At 41.4% G+C, this 21,562-nt stretch overlaps 1 protein-coding gene across 1 annotated transcript in view; it reads right to left on the bottom strand.

Moving 5' to 3' along the window:
- Positions 1–1,884: 1,884 nt before the first annotated feature.
- eipr1 (EARP complex and GARP complex interacting protein 1) overlaps positions 1,885–21,562 on the bottom strand; it is a 140,991-nt gene continuing 121,313 nt past the window's right edge. Inside the window, exons 7-9 of the mRNA XM_076748096.1 lie at positions 17,833–18,000; positions 8,879–9,046; positions 1,885–4,394 (exon numbers count right to left, since the gene is read on the bottom strand). Of these exons, the coding sequence (XP_076604211.1) occupies positions 4,220–4,394; positions 8,879–9,046; positions 17,833–18,000 (511 nt within the window). The 3' untranslated portion in view covers positions 1,885–4,219. The remainder of the gene's footprint in view (positions 4,395–8,878; positions 9,047–17,832; positions 18,001–21,562) is intronic.

The following is a 21,562-nucleotide window of genomic DNA, read 5'->3' as shown; positions in this document are numbered from 1 at the left end:
CTATAAGAAGATAGGAAAACATTTTCAAGTAACTGTTCCTTAGTTGCTTGTGAATTTAAGAATTGGCAATTACACTGATCAAAAATATAAATGCAACACTTTTGTTTTTGCTCCCATTTTTCATGAGCTGAACTCAAAGATCTAAAACATTTTCTATATACACACAAAAAAACATTCTCTCAAATATTGTTCACAAATCTGTCTAAATCTGTGTTAGTGAGCACTTCTCCTTTGCCCAAATAATACATCCCACCTCACAGGTGTGGCATATCAAGATGCTGATTAGACAGCATGATTATTGCACAGGTGTGCCTTAGACTGGCCACAATAAAAGGCCACTCTGAAATGTTCAGTTTTATCACACAGCACAATGCCACAACTGTCACAAGTTTTGAGGGAGCGTGCAATTGGCATGCTGACTGCAGGAATGTCCACTGGAGCTGTTGCCTGTGAATTGAATACTCATTTCCATACCATAAGCCATCTCCAAATGCATTTCAGACAATTGGGCAGTACATCCAACTTGCCTCACAACTGCACACCACGTGTAACCACACCAGCCCAGGATCTCCACATCCATCACGTTCACCTCCAAGATCGTCTGAGACCAGCCACACGGACAGCTGCTGCAACAATCGGTTTGCATAACCAAAGAATTTCTGCACAAACTGTCACAAACCGTCTCAGGGAAGCTCATCTGCATGCTTGTCGTCGTCATCGGGGTCTTGACCTGACTGCAGTTCTTCGTCGTAACGGCCTTGAGTGGGCAAATGCTCACATTTGATGGCATCTGGCACGTTGGAGAGGTGTTCTCTTCATGGATGAATCAGCGTGTGTGGCGTCGTGTGGGTGAGCGGTTTGCTGATGTCAATGTTGTGGACTAAGTGGCCCATGGTGGCGGTGGGGTTATGGTATGGGCAGACATATGTTATGGACATCGAACACAGGTGCATTTTATCGATGGCATTTTGAATGCACAGAGATACTGTGACGAGAACCTGACGCCCATTGGTGTGCCATTCATCCATGTTGCAAGGATCCGTACACAATTCTTGGAAGCTGAAAACATCCCAGTTCTTGCATGGCCAGCATACTCACTGGACATGTCACCCATTGAGCATGTTTGGGATGCTCTAGATCAGCATATACGACAACGCCGCTGCGCTAGGAAGCACCAATCTTAAAGCTGCAGTCAATAAGATCGAGAAGAGAGCAGACTTAGCCTGAAGATTTGAACCAACACAAGTTCCATGTCACTCCCCCTCAGACCCATCTTAAAGCTGCAGTAGATAAGATCGAGAAGAGAGCAGACTTAGCCTGAAAATTTTAACCAACACAAGTTCCACGTCACTCCCCCTCCCTCTCCGTTGCACTCGTGCCCTGCATCCAAGCCTCTCCTCCCTGCGGCGTCTGTGCGGCTGCCATGACAACCAGTAATGTTAGCCTTAGCATCAGAAACAAGCTAACTCTGCCCAGCCACTACATCACAGTCGCTAACACACTGTACGCGTTGCGGAATGTTACTGTAACAATCACCATATTAGCTTTATGGTTATTTGTTCTCTTAGCTGTATATGCTGTTGTTGGAAGTGGCGGTATGGGCAGTATCTCCTTTGCGGGTGGCTGTTGCTCCACCATAGCTTTCACTTGCCTCCTGACACCGCTCACAGAGCTGTTTGACTGAGCAGCAGCTGGCAGCATGAGTGGAGGGAGGGGGCGGTTCGCAGCATGTGTGAGTAGTGATTGATAGATGTCAGACACTCCCCTAGATGTTCCTCTCGAAATTGACCAATTGGTTGCTGAGCTATTGCCAGTGTAACTGCACAGTTAGTTTCACCGCCCCATCTCATTTACACATGAAGGATGCAATTGACCAGCCCAGGTGTTATTCTACTGTTTTATTTGCATTTCGTCATTTTATGAAAGATAAGAACAATAGCAAGCAGAAAAAATGCTGAAAAAGTGTTTTCAACAGAGGAGTTTCTCCATATGCTTGGACTCGATAATGGTACTCTGCCCAGATGCGCCCAAATGAGTACCTGGACATACCTGTGTTAAAACGTCAGTAAAACTGCACAGGTACATTTTTTTTACCCTGTACGTTTGCACAGTTACTCACCAGATATTACTTTACTAATTCCTAGATTAATTTGGCTACTATCCCATGATTTAAAGGTGTTTTTTTCTTAGGTGGAGAGAAAAAATAGAAATTTCTACTGTGTTCAAGATGAATTTACTCTGACACAGTAACACATATTTTGAGTTCAATGACATTGACGATACAGAAAGATAGAAATGCATGGCAAAAATAGCATATTGCCAATATTTTAGAGACCCACCAAAATTTCACAGATCATGTTTTCAGGGGGAGCTCATGTCTGATTAAGGGGAGCCAAGCTCCCCCTGGCTCTCCCGTAGTTTGCACCCTGGCTTCAAAAACAGGTGTAATGGCAATTCTTATTATTCATCTTCTCTTTTACTCAATCATAAATATTTACTGTCTTAAAGCCAAATGACATAACCATGTCATATGATTAAGTGTGTGTGTGTGTCATAATCTGCTGACCATGTAACCACGTATAGTATGTTATTATGCACTGATTAAGGGAACCTTGTGTCCTGATTGTACAACACATTATGACGTGCCTATTGTGCTGACACTGTTCTGATGATAGAACAGTCATCCTGTCTACAAAGATAATGTATTGTATATAATCTATCAACTTCTGCTCCGGGCTCTTTTCTGTCATCTCACACTTGAGACAGCAAGAAGGGAGTCCGTGTGCAGGTGTCAGAATTAACTCACAGAAAGACAACGAACGACTCTGTGCTTTTTAGTACAAAATTGCCAGAACACAGGATAATGATCCTAAACACACCACAGAATCCACAATGGACAACCTCAAGAGGCACAAGCTGAAGGTCTTGCCATGGCTCTCACAGTCCCCCAAACTAAACATCATTGAAAATCTGTGGATAGACCTCAAAAGAGCAGTGTATGCATGATGGCTCAAAAGGAGGAATGGGCGAAAATCCTCCAAACAAGAATTGAAAGAATCTTGACTTGACAATAAAAAGCTGTTACAAGCTGTAAAATTTACCAAAGGGGATACTAAGCACTGACCATGAAGGGTTCCCGGACTTTTGTTTCAGGGCCTTTTCCTTTTATGATATTTTGAAAGTGGAAAAGATGGAAATACCAAAGTAGAGTTACTTAAAATTTTGAAGAAATGTGTCATCTTTAATTTTGCTGCTTAGAACTCAGGTCATCTTTTACTCACTTAGTTGTTCACAGTACAAGAAATTTTGGCCTGGAGTGCACAAATTCTTTCATGCCACTATATTTCTGAACCAGTGGCTAAAAACACGACTCCAAATTAAGTTTTATGTTGCCCTGCATCTGCTGGTGTTGCAAATAAGCAGCTGTTTGCTCACACCTTTGTCATATCAACTTCACAGCTTGTCCTGCTGGCCCAAGTGGTCCAAAACAAGTGTGGGTTTAATGATTAATAAGTTGATAAAAATATAATCATCAGATTTGAGGATGTTGAAAACAGTTAGTTGCAACCCTAAACACAAGTTCTGACAAAAACAAGGAAGAGAGATCACCATCAAGAATCCTTGAGTACTTGGAAAACAGGGGTCATGCCACTGGTGTTCACACGTTTTTTTAAACTTTCATCCTTCTATTTTTCTCATTTTGCTCAAATACTGTGTCTTCAGCATTTTATAAGTAAAAAAAGGGCATGATTGTACAGGTAGTTGAGCACCAGTAAACACCAGTCATTATTTTCAGACAGATAATGCTTAAAACCTTTCATAAATGACAACAAATATAAATAAACATATGACATGACACAGTAAACTGAAGAAAATGATGTTTCTTGAGTATGTGTTCCTATCTTATGAGGTTGTTGCTAACATTTAAGAAGCACACAATGTCAAATGTTTATCCATAAGTCATAACAGCACAGTTTATTGTTTACAGTGATCACTGAAACACATGAACTACAGTATATTTACATCAGACACATATTCTTTAACATTGCTTCCTTCACATGCAGTTTGCAGTGTCTTGCACAGTCTAAGTTATAATGGAATGTCTATGAGCAGCTTTTTACATTAAAGAATGTGTACAGATGTCTTATTATCTCTTCTCTTGCATTCTTACTGTACACAAACACACACACATTCAGATCACCTGTCCCTCCCCACCCTCTCACAGCAGGATGCGGTATTTGAGGGCACGGGGGACCCTGTTGATGACAAGGCGTCCATCATAGCTGAGTGAGGCGAAAAGCCAGGGGTCAGCTGATGACCACTCTGCCGCATATACACTGTCTTCATGTTCCTCATAGGTGGATACCACGCTGTCCTTTAGAGGCTCCTTACTCCTATATCACACACACACACACACACACACACACACACACACACACACAAATAAATGAGCTATGGAAACTGGAAGAATTACATCTTGCAGACTTCATGTAGGAAGAACAAAAAAACAGAGAGGAGCAAGACACAGTAATCATTCCAACAGGGGTAATGACACATACTTTGACAGAATGTTTCCTCAAAGGCATTTACAGTGTTGGTGACACAAAAAGTGATTGGAGTAATTGTGGGAAAAATGTACAAAAAAAATCTTGGTAGCTGAATGCTTACATCAAATGCACAAAAAACATGTTAAAAAAAGTTCAAATCCTACCTCCTTTTTTAAATCTCAGCACATCTAGCCAATCACTGTGTAAACTGGGCATCATTGTTGGCGCAGCTCCCCCCCAAGTTACACCATGGTATTTCAGACACTGTTCAGTCACCTGATAAACCCTTTGATTGAGGCATGCTGACACCTTAAGAGTTCAATGTTAGTTTGACAGTTATTTAAAAAGCTGCATGTAGTGCAATTAAATCATTTAATAGTGTGAGTGAGATGCTTCCATTTGTGAACAGTGCACCTTCTCCTTTTCAGGAATTATGTGAAATTGTGTAAAAACTTCAGAGGCAAATTTCCACTGGGAGCAAACAATTTTTTCAATCTGTTTGTATCAGTTTATTCCCTCTGTGTTGTTGACTGCCCACACACACCAGTACCTGTGGAGGATGCCCAATATTTACTTTGTTTATTCACTATTTAGTACACAAACAACAACCCCCCCAGTGCTGTGACAGTTCTCCCACTGTTCCGACAATGTGACAATAAATATGATTTCAGAATTATGATCTAGCATTATTGCCATCCAAAAGTTCTCCCAAACCTACTGCTGTAATTAGTTTTGAGGGAAAACAGCCACATACATATTTGAATTTATTTTACACATTAACCATTTCACATACATAGTAGCTGCTCCCTCTGGACTGCAGCCTAAAATATAAACACTCCAAGTACTCTGTTTGTATAGATTCAGTGGGGAAGACAAGAACAAGAGGCTACACGTGAGAGTACTTGACTGATGCTAGAGATGCTGGACTTTGCCTCAGTTTTCCTAAAGAATAAAGAGGTGTCTATACTGAAATGTGTCAGTAATTTTCTACACCCCATTTACATAAATGAAGATATCAGTGTAACAACATCTAATTCAATAGCACCATGAACTGCAGCCTCCAAAATGAGAATATATTGTGATTTGAGTGCTCCCTACATTATTCCTAATTTCTATACATTACAGCCTATTGTCATTTAAATACACGTGTAATGTACAGAATATCCAAGAGTAAGCGAGTTAGCCTAGTTCTCTAGTTTCTGTATTCTGAGGAATACATACTCAACAGCAGATGCTGAATTTTGTAAAGGGACAGCTATGTGAATTTTTTGAAAAAGAACAAAAAAAAACTTGCATCATTGGCTATCAGGCAACCACTTCACCAGATGTTGTTGCCACAAATACTTCTAAAAACACATATTATGCTACCTTCGTCTCAAACCCTGTTAAGTAACTGTGAGAGATTTTTGGAGCCATGTGTTAGTGCAGAGCTTGCCATCATCAAGAATGACGCAGACCTGGAAAATCTATGAGAAGAAACTTTGAAATATCCACATCTCTCAGAGGTCCTCCTTTATCTTTTCAAGACATGCTTAAAAATGGTATAACTTCTTCACTATGGTACAAGTCCATTATCAAGCCTGTTCCAAAGTCACAAAAGAATGACCCCCCAAATGCCCTTCAATTACAGGGGCATCAGCCTCTTTAATTCATCCAACAAACTGTATTCTAATGTACTGAACAGGCTTACACAGTATTTAGAAATGGGACAGTATCGTGCTGATGAGCAGCATGGATTTAGAAAGTAATAAGCCTCAGAAACATTTAGTATCATCAATTATTAGAACTAGAATAGCCAAAGGCAAAAACACTTTCTTTGCTTGCCTTTAAACGGTGTGAATAGTAGTTTCTACAAAGCATTCCAAACCTTGTATAGTTGTCCAGTTGCCTGATTTGAGATCAATGGTTTGTTTACTGGCTGGTTTGGAATCCGACACAAGTGATATACCTTCCCCAATTCTTACTGCATAATTTGTGAATCACTTAGCTCTTTAGAATTAGAGAAGCTAACCAAGGTGTACGCTTGTATGATATTAAATTGGTCAATGTACATGGTAAACACGTAGACAAGGACAAATAAGAAGTGCTCTGTGTTTTGAATGGGCTGTTACATTTGTTACATTTAAACATGCAGTGTACAGGTTCCACATACACTGCAGTATGATTAGTGGACAACTGATCTATCTACTGAGCCACTGCTGCCTTGATTTGGTATTTCATATTATGCAAATTATATAATTTTACTGGCTGAGTCTGACCAGAATATGTTAGATGTGGTCAGTTTGTGGTGTTCTATGTGGACATTCACAATAATTCAAAGCAAAATACAAATAGGGCATTTCAGAAAGAATGGTATGGAAAGATGTACACAAAGAATGAATTTTGGCTCAGTTGCTATGTTAGTTCATATAAATAATTTTCTATCTTGATTAATTTATGACTTACAAGGTTGGAATTGGATCTCTTGTTGACTCTGCTGGGAGAGATCTGGGATCAGTTATTAACACACTGAACGTATGTAATGATCTTGGACATTCTACCAATACCCAACGCTACAGTGCGTCATGTGTCTGCTGTGTTTGAAAGAATTTAAAACTGTCTACATCATAAAGAATAGAGCAATACAGTGTTTTCTGGGGGTTCAAAGATTTGCTCCGACTTCATCAATTCGGGCAGTCATGGCCTGGGTACCAGGTCCAATGAAAATCTGAAATGATGACATTGTGGAACTATCTAATAAAAATGGCAGAGGACAGAAAAAATAAGTATCTATGTGGAACAAATCACACAATTCTCCATGGGCAAAAGAGTTTTACTTAATTTATTTTGATTTTTTAATAATGTGTAGCAAGTCTGTCAGTGTTTCACAAGATCTGCCCTACTCTATGATGGCCTGAAGATTTGAATGAGAAAGATGTTTTAGTTCTGTTTCTTTCTTGCTGTTTGACAATGTATATGATGCCCTCTGGTACCTTTATTATTTTACCCATGACACAATAATACAATTTCATTTATTCTTTCCAAATGTTAAACATCACTTTGGTGATGATGGTGATTTATTAAACTGCCAAACAAACCAAACCAAACTTAAAAAACAAACAAACAAAAAAACATATATACAAATATTCTATATCCTTATCCTTATAATCCTTATAAATCCTTAAAATCTCAAATATTATACATTTTAAAAACCACCATATAAAATCAGAAAATAGGCCAACCGCTGGAGGAGTTCTGTATGTTGTGTCCAGGTACTATGGAGTAGACACTTACTGTACATACAAGAGGGGTCAATAAGCAAGGTTGAAAGGGCAAATAAGTGTTGGTGATTAGAAAGAAGAGTTGATAATTGTGGATGAGAGTCAGTCTTTGCATGTAAAAGCTGGTAGTTATGGATAAGCAGGGGGATGGGACAATAATGGATGGACAGTGGTAGATCTGAAAATATGTGACAGTGAAGGTTCAGGCAGTCAGCTTTAATCTTTGGTGGACTAATATCTGTTCAAAATACATAGCACATTTTTGCACACATTTTAGTATCTCTTGGCTTGTTTCACTGGGCTGCTTGTGGCAGTCCAGAAATACACAGAAGAAAGAAAAACCCTAATCAGGTATGATGTGATGAAGGCTGACTGTCTGTGGTATGGTTCCACATCTGTACTATAATATAGAATCAAAACTGATGAAGGGGTATCACTGTCCTAATACTTTAAAGATGATAAAGCTCACTGACAGGAAATGAGGTACAAGCCCATGTTCAGAGCAAGAAAAAGCTAATCTCACAAATGAATGGGAATTATGCATCTAAAAAAATGAACTCATACTCCTGTTAATGTTTAATAGGTTGGACAGTGAGAGATAGTTTATACATACTTATTAATGTCAATAATTGTGCAGTGGAGCTAATAATGTACCACTGAATTTCTAATTACTTTTCTCTTGTATATTCAGTATTTGTGAATATGGACAACTCTCCTGAACCAAAACACCAAAAACACAGATACTCATCCATGATAACACTGACGTGAGATACTATGGACAGTTAAAACCTTACAAACCAAATTAGGTCTCTGCTTTTACTGTTTACTCTGTTTTACTTTCATGTACTAGTATTAGTATTATTACTGTCTTCTTATTCATGTGTTTGAATAGTTAGATTTCCATTTATTAAAACTTTTATTTTCATAGCAAAACTAACACCCAAGCTGTAATAAACCATTGTTTTTGTTTAAAGCCACTGCCTTAAACCAGACTACCACTGAAAAAGTAATTACCATTAAGTGAGATTACTCTAAGCATTTCCTTTTCTATCAAGTCCAAGTTGCTCTTACTTGTCTTCTTGGTGGATGTCCTCCCCTTCACTGAGCTCCTCATCATCTACCAAGTGTCCGAATGGCTCTGAGGAGATGGACACCATGTTGGAGAGGATGAGGCGGCTGTCACTGCTGGCTGTCAACACCAGCTGGTCATGACTGTGGTTGTAGCAGACACTCCACACCCTGAGACAAAAAACACATTACCAGACATGCATTCAGCATTTAACAGTGCAGCAATGTGGAAAAGTTCTGTACAGTTTACATTCATGCATGGATACATTAAAGAGTCTGCAGCCATGTCTGTATCATACTCTTTTCCACCAAAGCTCCATGAGGGTGAATAAGCCAACATTAACCAAGCACTGAATGCAGTGATATTACTATAGTGAATTTACGGTGGCCGACGAGGGCAAACGCGCCACAAACGGCAAAACGCTGCAAACACAGGAATGATGCAAAGCCAAAAACACACAAACACATAAAACAAATGCAACAGAAAAATGCTGCAAGAGAAAAATGCTGCAATCACAGAAACGAAGCAGAAGCGAAAACTTACAAACACACAAAACAAATGCGAAAGAAAAACGCTGCAAATATCAAAACACACAAAACCGCAAAACAACTGCAAGAGAGAAACGCTGCAAATTCACTTGACAAAATGGAAGTGCACCAGGCCACTAGGGGGACTCGACCTGAGTGATGGACCGGTCCTGTGGGACCGTGGGAGCAGACCCTCTTGAAAGACATGAAGAAGAAGAAAGTTGGCTAAGTTTTGGAGAGGAGAGTGAAAAAGGTACGTTTTCCTTTGTGTATTTTTTTAAACACTTGGCCGTAACCTTTTGCAATTTTATAGAAGAGCAGCATGGTTACGTAGCTAATGTTAGCATGTTTTAATTTAATTTAACTTTAGTTCTCTCCTCTCCAAAACTTAGCCAACTTTCTTCTTCTTCATGTCTTTCAAGAGGGTCTGCTCCCACGGTCCCACAGGACCGGTCCATCCCTCAGGTCGAGTCCCCCAGTGGCCTGGCGCACTTCTGTTTTGTCGAGTGAATTTGCAGCATTTCTCTCTTGCAGTTGTTTTGCGGTTTTGTGTGTTTTGATATTTGCAGCGTTTTTCTTTCGCATTTGTTTTGTGTGTTTGTAAGTTTTTTGCTTCTGCTTCGTTTCTGTGATTGCAGCATTTTTCTCTTGCAGCGTTTTTCTGTTGCATTTTTTTTATGTGTTTTTGGCTTTGTATCATTCCTGTGTTTGCAGCGTTTTGCTGTTTGCGGCGCATTTGCCCTCGTCGCCCACCGTATGAATTTGAAACTGCATGCATGCATGCAAACACACACACACACAGTCATGTGTTATGATTAATCAATATCATTTTTAGAAGGACCTAAGGGGCAGACACAAAGCATGGAAATGAAGGGAGCCATTATAAGACACAACGGTTTATTAACAAGAACGAAAAAATACTAACAATGGTGCAAATGCGAAACAACAAAACACAATTTCCAAAACGCAAAAACAGCCCTTAAACAAAAACATCAACTACACTGTGGCAAGCGGGTAGGAGCAAAAACACTCAAGTATAGCAAGGAAACAAAACGGGGAAAACACACATGGAAAACAAAGCTAATAGAAACGAGAATACGCTCACAGGTGCCTAGGAACACGACAAGATACTATGATAGAGAGACAAGGTAATGGCTGGAAAGTTTAGCATGAAGCTCGAACAATCTGGCAGCAAGACATCTCCGCCACGCTGCTTAAATGGGAATAGAAATCAGTGGATCAACATCAGGTGCGCCGTCTGCCCTCTGAACAGCCAACATATACACAGAAAAACATAACACACTTAATAACAATGCACAGTATAACATCGTGCAGAGAATTTGTCTGTCTCTCTTTGACACATGCTCACATAGCCATGCAGAAAATGCAACATTCTCACAGTGCGATTCACTGCTAAATACTCCAATCTGAATGTTTATTCAGGTGCTGATAATGGGAATTTGGTACATTGCAGTTTATACTTGGGCTTAGTTCACACGAGTTGATCATTATAATAAACTCTACAATCCTAGATTTACGGTATCGGCTGCTCAGTTTCACTTCTTTGCTAATTAACTTTACACCTTTGGTCCCTTCTTCTCATCGTTTTTGTCTCTCTCTGATTGTTGACACTGTTTCCCTCTCTTGCTCTTTTTCATCTCTCTCTCTCTCTCTCTGTTTGTCTATGTCTTTCCCTCTCTCTGTGAGCCTGGGGCACAGCTCAGAGTGCAGTCCCAGTTCCCTCACAGGGAGGGATTGAGGGATAACCAAGGCTGTTGACAGGAAATCAGCCTCGGCCACTCTGTTCCCTACGCTCCCCTGATCTGCTTCCCTTCTAAAAAAAAAATACTCCCTAATACCCCCAGCAACCCTGAGGCCATATCCTGGCTGCACTTTGAAAAATGAGTATGCACAACAAACACACACTAAGGGAACCACCCACACATAGAGTATATGCATTAAACAAAAGGACACACAGGACAAACAGGCATGCATAGTGCATGCATTATAGAAATGCTTGAATACACACACATTTGTATAGCCACACAGACAAAAAGAAAAAAGAGAACCCTTGCAAAAACACTGGTTAGATGCAGGCACACATGCACACAGTCATGTTTCCAGAATTTTTGGGGACATTACATAGTCTTACATTCCTGGAGACTTACCGTAGCCATAACAATAACCACTACTTGCCTAACCCTGCCCCTTCCCCTCACAATAAGGTTATGGTGAACCGAAGAAGTCTTTTGGATAAGAAGCGAAACTCCCAGGATTTTGTCAACAAAGTGGCAAACTTAAAACTGGACTCGGATGAAACCATGGTATCTTATGATGTCACCTTGCTCTTCACATGCATCTACACCCTGGAAGAAGTGAAGACTGTCCGGAAATGACTGCTACAGGACAGCACTCTCTCCAACAGAACCAACCTTACCCCCGACCACATATGTGCCCTGCTAGACCTCTGCCAGACAACCACCAATTTCTAATACAACCAGGACTTCTATAAACAGAGGCATGGCTGTGCCATGGGACCACCAGTCTCTCCCATAGTGGCCAATCTCTATATGGAAGAAGTAGAGAGCAGAGCCCTGATCTCCTTCACAGGGACTCTTGAGGTACATGGATGACACCTGGGTCAAAATTAAAACACAGGAAGTGGAAGCTTTTGTGGATCACATCGATGCAGTGCACAGCAACATCAAGTTCACTCGGGAGGATGTCAAAGGAGACAGTCTGGCCCTTTTGGATTGTGCAGGGCACATTGAAGAGGACAGGAGTCTCAACATTGAAGTATACAGAAAACCCACGAACACCAATCAATATTTGCTCTTTGATTCTCACCGCCCCCTGGAGCACAAGCTGGGGGTTATCAGAGCCCTTCAACATCGAGCTCAGAGTGTGCCCACAAGGACAGAAGGCAAGGATAAGGAGCAGAAACACATCAGGGAAGCACTCAGAACATGTGACTACCCAAACTGGGCCTTCATCAAGGCCGCAAAAAGACACAGAACAGAGAGAGAAGGGACCTTAAACAGAATAACATTGTCATTCCTTATATTGCAGGAGTAGCTGAAAAACTCAGAAGGATTTTCAGCAAACACCAAATCCCTGTTTACTTCAAGCCCAGCAACACCTTGAGGCAGAAATGTGTCCACCCTAAATACAAAACACCCAGACACAAGCAGAGCAATGTAGTTAATGCAGCAAGGAATGCACAGACTTGTACATTGGGGAAACAAAGCAACCGCTTCACAAACGCATGGCACAACACAGGAGAGCCTTCACCTCAGGTCAAGACTCAGCAGTCCACCTACATCTAAAGGACATGGGACATTCCTTGAGGACAATAATGCACATATTTTGGCCAGGGAAGAGGAGTGAAAGAAGCCATCCATGTCAAACTGGAAAGACCATCAATGAACAAAGGAGGTGATCTAAGACACCACTTATCAGGACTCACATGACCCTACTGAGTCACATGATGGGTGAGCAGGTCAACAACTCACCCATTCTCACCCTTTGGAAGCACTTAGAAAAAAAACCTTAACCTAATCTTAACCTAAGTCTACACCATAAAATGTAATTATTTACATTGTGGGGACTTGCCTTTTGTACCCATAGGGAGGGCAAATCCCCACAATGTGACTGTATGAACAGATTTATGTCCTTACAATGTGAGTAATACATGGGTGTGCGCGCGCGCACGCACACACGTACACACACACATATATAGTTATCTTGTATCTGAGGAGATCCCATCTGAAGTTATCTACAATTATGGATATGTTTGCCAAGTTGATCTTTCTTTTGGAGATAACGTCCTCTCCAGTGTGTGTGTGCATATGTTTGTCAATGTGTCTGTGTGTTTGTGTATGTGTATATGTTCCTTTATCAGGTGAGGATCAATGTACTGCAGCAATAGCCTGGTTTGTCTCGCAAACACACTGATCATCTATTCAGCTCACACAAGAGAGTGTCTCCCATGCACACACACACACTTGTGCAGTACACTATCGTCAACTGTCTCAAGCTTCACAGAAGACAATCTAGAGCAGAATTGGGCAGCGTTCAACTGACAGTGATTCAATCCTTACTAACAAGATGAGTAGCTGTCTATTTAATTACTAATGAGTGTATTCGTGCCTTTTGTTGCACCAGCAGTAGTTAGGGCATTTCATTAGTTAGGAGATAAAACCATTAATAAAACCAGAAACCAATAAACAGTGGAGCAAAGGAGTTATCATCATGGTTAGTGAGTTATCCTGAACCTGCCTGAATTACACTGTAATGCTTTGTAAAAAGTCTGTTCACATGTATAGTGTAGTTGTATTAGACACAGGAAATACTTGCTCACATTCACACTCAATCTGTAAAATTTAATGAAATGATAAATTACTTTTTCACCTATTTTGGTAATGTTTCTTGTCAATTCCAATCATGTAATAAAATTTCTAATAAAATGTTATGGTCCCAACACAAGTTCAGTGTACACTCTTGGGCAGTATAAAAAGGGTGTCTCTTTAAATAAATAAGTGGCCAGGCAGAGAGGAGATTAATTGACCCAAACTTTGAGATACCCAACTCTGAGATTTCTTCCTCCACCCTTATATATTGCTGGTGAATGGAAATTTCTTCAAACAGGCTGTCATCTCTGGCTATGAACTATGACTCTGACAAGGCCGTCCATATATATATATATATATATATATATATATATATATACACAGAGTATATATATGAATTGCATAGTGCAAGTTCAGATAGGCCAGTGTAGCTTCATTGGCTGATGCTCAGTTGATCTCAAACCAGCCCACATTAGCTGACAGCTCAGCTCTCTTTTTCGCACTCTATTGGCATATTTCAAACAGAGCACCCTATTTAAGCTGCTCTAGCCTACTTAACCTTGTTGCTTCCTCTACCAACCGTTTAAAACCTGTCTTGACCCCAACTCAGATGACAAGATGGTGCCGTTGAGGATGGCTGCCATCGCTTGGTGTCCTCCTCAACCTTACGCTTTTCTTGTGTTTTTGTTGTTGTTTTTAACTTTTTGCAACATGTTAATCCAGTATGATAAGCAAATCCTTCTGGATCTTAGACCAAACCCAGATTCTACTATACCAGGCTTTTCTCTGACCAGACTTGATTTACCTGTCCTACCTGTGAGGAAACGCCGCCGGAGAAGAGGGAAGAGAGCCGGCGTCCTGATGAGGCTGAGGAGCAGACAACACCACCCTCCACTTCCTAGTGTCCTTCTAGCAAATGTTCAATCCCTTCATAACAAACTGGATGAACTAAGGGCTAGACTGGCTTTCCAACAGGACATTAAGAACTGTAATGCCTTTATTTTCACGGAAACGTGGCTCAATCCCTAGGTCCCGGACCCTGTAATCACAGCGGGAGGCCTCTCCATTCATCGCCAGGACCAAATGGTGGAGTCCGGCAAAAAAAGGGGTGGTGGTGTCTGCATTATGGTGAACAATGGGTGTTGTGTGGACACTAAAACTTTATCGTCGGGATGCTCCCCTGATCTCAAGCACCGAACGATCTCATGCAGACCGTTTTATTTGCCCAGGGAGTTTACAGCTGTGGTTCTCACTGAGTACAGAGTTATCGACCAGCTTGAAACTGTACACCCAGAGGCTGCTTTCATTGTGGCTGGTGACTTCAACAAAGCCAACCTGAGGAGAGTTCTGCCGAAATATCACCAACATGTGGCGTTTCCTACTCACAGAGATAACACACTAGACCATGTTTACACTCCATTCAGACGTGCGTATAAAGCCCGCCCCCGCCAGGCCTTCGGCAAATCAGATCACTCCTCGGTCCTGCTGCTCCCATCCTATAGGCAGAGACTGAAGTGCGAGCAGCCCGCGACGCGAACAGTACAGCGCTGGTCGGACCATTCATACGCCGCCCTGCGGGACTGTTTCTCCTCCACAGACTGGGACATATTTCGAGCTGCTGCCGGCAACAACATTAATGAGTACACTGAGCACGTGATACATCATCAACACAGGATACATCAGCAAATGTATCGATGACGTCATACTGCAAGTGACCACACGGACATACCCCAATCAGAAGCTGTGGGTTAACGGAGAGGTCTGCTCAGCGCTCAGAACTCAGACAGCAGCCTTCCACACCGGCAACCCGAATGAGTACAAGAAAGCCCAGTACAAACTCAGATGCTGTATTAAATCAACAAGGGTCAATACAGGGAAAAGACAGAGCTATGCTACAGTGACTCTAACAGCAGGAACATGTGGAGAGGGCTCAGGACCATCACAGACTACAGGGGAAAGGGCTGCAGCATGGAGGAGGTGTCTGCTTCTCTCCCAGAGGAGCTGAACTCCTTCTATGCCCGTTTTGAGGACAATAGCAAGCAGGAGGTGTTGCTGGAACAAGACAACTGCCCTTTCCAGCTATCCCGGGCTGATGTGTGTAAAAGCCTTAAAAGGGTGAATGCACAGAAAGCTCCTGGACCAGACAACATCCCAGGCCACGTCCTCAAAGCATGTGCACACGAACTGGCAGATGTCTTTACAGTCATTTTCAACCTTTCCCTGCTCCAGTCTGTAGTCCCCACATGCTTCAAGAAAACTACAATCATCCCGGTACCTAAAAAGCCTAATGTGAGCTGCTTAAATGACTTTCGACCTATAGCACTCATCTCCACCATCATGAAGTGCTTTGAAAGGTCAGTTAAGGCTCACATCTCAGCCTCCTTGCCCTCCACACATGACCCTTTGCAGTTTGCCTACAAGCCTAACAGGTCCACAGATCCAGGTCCAGGAACGCATATGTTTGAACACTGTTCATCGACTTCAGCTCTGCTTTTAAATGAATCATCCCATCAAAACTCATCATGAAGCTCAGGACCCTGAACATCAGCTCCTCACTGTGCAGCTGGATCCTGGACTTCCTGACAAACAGACCACAGATCGGCAACATCTCCTCCACATTGACTCTGAACACTGGGGCCCCCCAGGGGTATGTCCTTAGCCCTCTGCATTTCTCCCTCTATAACCATGACTGTACATCCAAGAACAGCTCCAACACCATCATTAAATTTTCTGATGATACCACCATCATCGGCTGCATCACAGGTGGTGATGAGTTGGCCTACAGAGAGGAGGCGAGAGCACTGACGTCATGGTGCAGTGACAACAACCTCCTGCTCAACGTCAGCAAAACCAAGGAGATGATCGTGGACTACAGGAGGCTTCAGGGTGGAGGACATGCCCCCATCCACATCGAGGGAGCAGCAGTGGAGAGAGTCAGCAGCTTCAGGTTCCTGGGGATCAACATCAGCGAGGACCTCAGCTGGACTCGCCACACGGACCTGATTGTAAGGTCAGCAAGACAGCGGCTCTTCTTCCTGCGGCATCTGCATAGGTTTGGCATGAACATTGGGATGCTTCTACAGATGCACCATCAAGAGTATCCTGGCTGGAAACATCACGGCCTGGTACGGCAGCTGCACCACCCTGGAGTGCAAAGCACTGCAGAGGGTAGTAAAATCAGCCCAGTGCATCACCAGAGCAGAGCTGCCAGCCCTCCAGGACATCTACAGCCAGCACTGCAGCAGGAAGGCCAAGAGGATCCTCTCTGACCCCAGCCACCCCAGCCACAGTCTGTTCATGCTCCAGTCAGGAACATCCAGACTAAAACTAGCAGCTTAAAGGACAATTTTTACCCACAAGCCATCAGACTGCTAAACAGTTGAACTGCCATACACACACACACACACACACACACACACACACACACACATACACACAAATACACACACTCTTGCACCTTGTCATATATTCAGTTCTCAGTCCTTACTCTAGTGTTTTTATTCTATTTTTATGCTACCTCTATTTTATTCTATTCTATTTTTTATATGTATATATTTATTCTGAATATTGCACCGTGAAGTTGAGTTGGCACTAAGCACAAAACATTTCATTACTGGTGATGATGTTACATTGTTAGAAGTACATAACAAGAAAGAATCTTGAATCTTGAATCTTGAACTCCACCTTTTATGGTATGTCTGTACTGTTCTCTATGGGGTCTTTTCTGCTGCTGTCCCTGCTCTAGCTGTTCCATGTAGGCACATGGCAGACCAGAGAGGTGCTCAGCAAGCTTTTTCACGTAAGCACACTGAAGGGGAGGGAGGTCCCAGAACAGAGACATACCACCAAATAAACATTCCTTGACAAAAGCGGTCTTGACTGAAAAATATATATTATCAATCCATGTGCACAAATTGTCTGTTTCCCACCAAAACATGGGAGGATGACAAGAGGTTCTGAGATTTAGTGTGGAACTCAGCGATACTTGAGCAAGATGGATACTTGCTAACACGGTTGAAGGACTCATTCAACTAAGCACCCTTGTCTGAACCTCTCTGGACCAACAACCAATCCACCCACCAGTGTGAGTGCTCCTCCAGGGTCTTAATGGGCTCCTGGATGTTGCGAACGTCCCAGAACTTGACCTTGCAGTCGTCTCCACAGCTGGCCAGGTAGTACTGCCGGTTGGGGTTGAAGTCCAGGTCACGCACTAGCTGGCCATGGGCGTTTTCTATACAGTAGATCTGACTGGAGAGGAAAGAGAGGGAGAGAGATAGATGGAGGACAAGAGAGGGGTGATTAGAAAGTAGTAGACAGGAGGCATGGACAAGAAGAGAGGTGAGAGGAGAAGCAGATAGAAAAGAATTAGGATGGAAGTATCCAAGAGGTTGTTGGGGACAGAAATGCTAAGAGACACTAGAACATTCCCAGTCTAAATCAAAGCTTCCTCTGTGTCTGTCAATGAAGGTCAGGCTCAATAAAGAAATCAACAGCAGAGGTGGTAAATTATAAAGGCAAGCCTCATAACTCCAAAGCCTTGAGTTCCTGCTAAAATGAAGTTAACAGAATGACATGGCGGAGTAAGAGAGAAGCTCTGTGCACTGTCTCTTTCCATCTTTGCGACCCCCTTCACCTCCCTTCATCCCCCATACATTTTCTTCAGCTCACCTTATCTTCTCTCTTCAACATACACTTTGAAAATACTATTGCACCCTCTTTTATTTGCTTTCTACTCTGACCTTCCAACCATGGCTTTAATTTGTGTATAACAATGGCTTCAAGAGCCAAATTCAGCCTTGGTAATGGACATTTTGAATAAACTGACTTGCTAGCTTGCTTTGACTAATGTGTTAAAGTGATAGATACGGAACTTTATAATATTTTTATCCTGACAATGGATGGAATGGCTATGTGTAATGTGAAAGGTGCTACTCATATTGACAAACCTAAAGAGAATCATCACCCAACTTTGCCTGAGCTCTGTGGAGTGCTCTTTAATGTCTTTGTTTTGTTTTTCTGATCCTCAGACTCTGCTCTCATTAACCTCATTTCCAGATGCAGTAGGCTGTTGTTTTCAGCAAAAGACTCAGATAAGCCACAGTACACAACTAGCACCAAACAATAGACAAAATATGTCTAAATGGTAAAGTTGAACATCTAGAAAGTTAGAGGCTAATATTGTTTTAATATCTCCAAGATGAAAAGAGCGAAAGAAATTCTGCTTAAAATTATGACAATAAAACAGAGCTGCAAGAGGAGTGAATCTAATATTGGATGAGTAAATAAGCAACAACTGCTGTATAGACCAATATTCCAGCTGTTGTCCACTCTAGTGCTGCCACCATTACTGTGATGGCAGAGTTGTGTAGCAGAACTGACCTGTAACTGACCTTCTTCCCCCCTTCTTGCATTCCTTCAGGAGAAATGCAGTCATAAAACATTCCAACTTTTAAGAGCTATTAACCATTTGGACTGTTTACAGGGAGGTGAGAGACAAGATGTCTGACACCTCTTCCACATTCTTTCAGGGGAGCAGAAGACACAACCAGTTCAACTTCAAAGATTACCTTTCACCCAGCATGTTTCTCATTGATATGCTAATTCTTTCTTGATAGCCCCATGAAAGACAAGGCCAAAAAAACTGTCTGAATGAAAAGTGAAAGGTCTCAGAGGAACCTACAAAATCAGATAATGCTGATAGGTTGTAAATTAGACATTCCTGAAGCAAACTGTTTTTGTATGTGTGCTTCTTTTCCCATCACACCAGGAAAACGAAATCTATATGTTTTAAATTTGACATTCTTACAGTACTAAGCCCATAATCTGTGTGATATCAATGCTTTTCCCGTGTTTCTGGCTCATAAAATGACAAAACTGTGATTTTAATTCTCCTAAAAAGTTTGTCTGAGTTTCTACCATGGAACCATACTGCCATCTAGAGGTTTGTAGCAGTTAAGTTGAATATGCTCCACGTGAAACAGTTATTTATAGTAACCATAATGGTGATAATCATTTCGGCAAATATAGTCTGCCTTTCTTTATTCCTTTGTCATATTAAGGTAGTTATACACTTAGTCATCATGTTTATTAGGATGAGTACTAGGAAATGTTATCATGTTTATTGTTGAATGTTGTCATTATTCATCCAAGGTGTCTGAGCATGCTGTGAACAATGTTGACATGCCATTGAAAATTGATCATTTAAAATGTATTCGATTGATCATAGTGAGAAGCAGATGAGCCCCTCGTATGAATCATTAATTAATTCTCGCTCTATGAGGTGAAATCACATCGCGCGCCTGCGAACCATCCCACATGCGTGACGGCCTATTGATTAGACACGCCTTGGAGCAAGTATACTGTCTGCAGCATGTAGCGGACACTCTGTTTCTGTTTAGTTTCAGTTGTTTAGTCTAGTTTCTCTTAGTCAGTTTTCGTCTTTTGTTAGTCCTGAGTCTTCTTTTCGTCTGTCTTAATTTGTCTTCATTCGTCGGTCTTACTTCTTTATTCAGAAAAACGTTTTTCTATTTTTTTTATCTTCATGAAACTTTAATTTTTGCTCACCACGTTAAGCCACATGATTTCTTTTGTTTTTTGTCTTAAAATTCTAGTAACATAATAATAATTTTGGAGACATTTTCGACCGGCCATTGAAGAGGCTCTTAATCTTATTATTACCAATCATCCAGCAGACCGCAGCACAGATCAGAGCCACGGACCAATGCTTGGAGTCCTTTGTGTCAGTTCGGAGCAGACTTCGACAGTAGTGTCGCTAGCAAAGTAGGCATACTTAAGCAGGTTTGAATAAGAGTTGGTCCATGAGGTTAAGATACTGTCAATTTGTTTAAATTCTCCCAACCGTTCATTCAACAAATTAACTTTCGCATCCCTATTTTTCCCTTAAACCCAGTTCTCACTATCGCCAAACTCATTTTGCCATTATTTTGCCATAAGCTTCTCTCTGTAGTTGTTTGTGTTACTTTGTATCATCCATATCATTTGTCGTATTATCCATTATTCATATCCATTTCATTATTGTGTTTAATAAATAATACTTTTCATACAAGTTGTGGTCAGACGGTGTCCTTTTGAGCTGGATATAAGCAATCCCTGTGTCAAGAATTTACACCCTAGATTATCAGACTGATCTACTCTTGGTTCATTCGTTGTCACTACATCAGCATTATAAGACATGATGAATAAAATCCTTCTTAGCTGAGGAAGATTGGTGCCCCATATTTTATTAATGAATGCAACATTAACTTAGAGGTTTAATAAACTAATTCCCCTACAGTTTAACAGGACACATTTTCACTGACCGTGAAATACAGGTACTTGGGTTAATTGTGGTCAGATATTGTCCCCTCTATTATTCATTCTCATAACACTAGTGTGAAATTGGTTATGACAGGCTTTAGGAAAAAAAATAAAAATTCTGACCTGTACAGTGTGGATGTAAAACTGCTTGGTAACTCACTGGTATTACTTGTAAGAGCATGGTTATAAACCATCAAATGTTCAATCCATGATGTTTTGCATTGATAAGATGTAATAGATAACTTAATAAAAACAAAAATGTTAGACTCATGAAATTGTAATGGTGTAATTTTGGCCAGGAAACATATGCAGAGAGCAAGAGATCAGTAGTACAATGCACCCTTGAAATGCAGCATGCTTCTCAGAATCACAATGACTTAATGGAGGCAAAAGAAAGTGAAATTTATTTCAGAGAGTAGAGGCTTGTTGCCTAGTAAAGGAAGGCTTATTGTTGGAGCAGCTTGTAACAACACTGATCAATCTGTGATTTTTA

Source organism: Chaetodon auriga, chromosome 14 (genome assembly GCF_051107435.1).
Source record: "Chaetodon auriga isolate fChaAug3 chromosome 14, fChaAug3.hap1, whole genome shotgun sequence".
NCBI lineage: Eukaryota > Metazoa > Chordata > Actinopteri > Chaetodontiformes > Chaetodontidae > Chaetodon > Chaetodon auriga.
The sequence above is the reverse complement of the archived record's forward strand: the minus strand, read 5'-3'. Positions and strand labels throughout refer to the sequence as shown.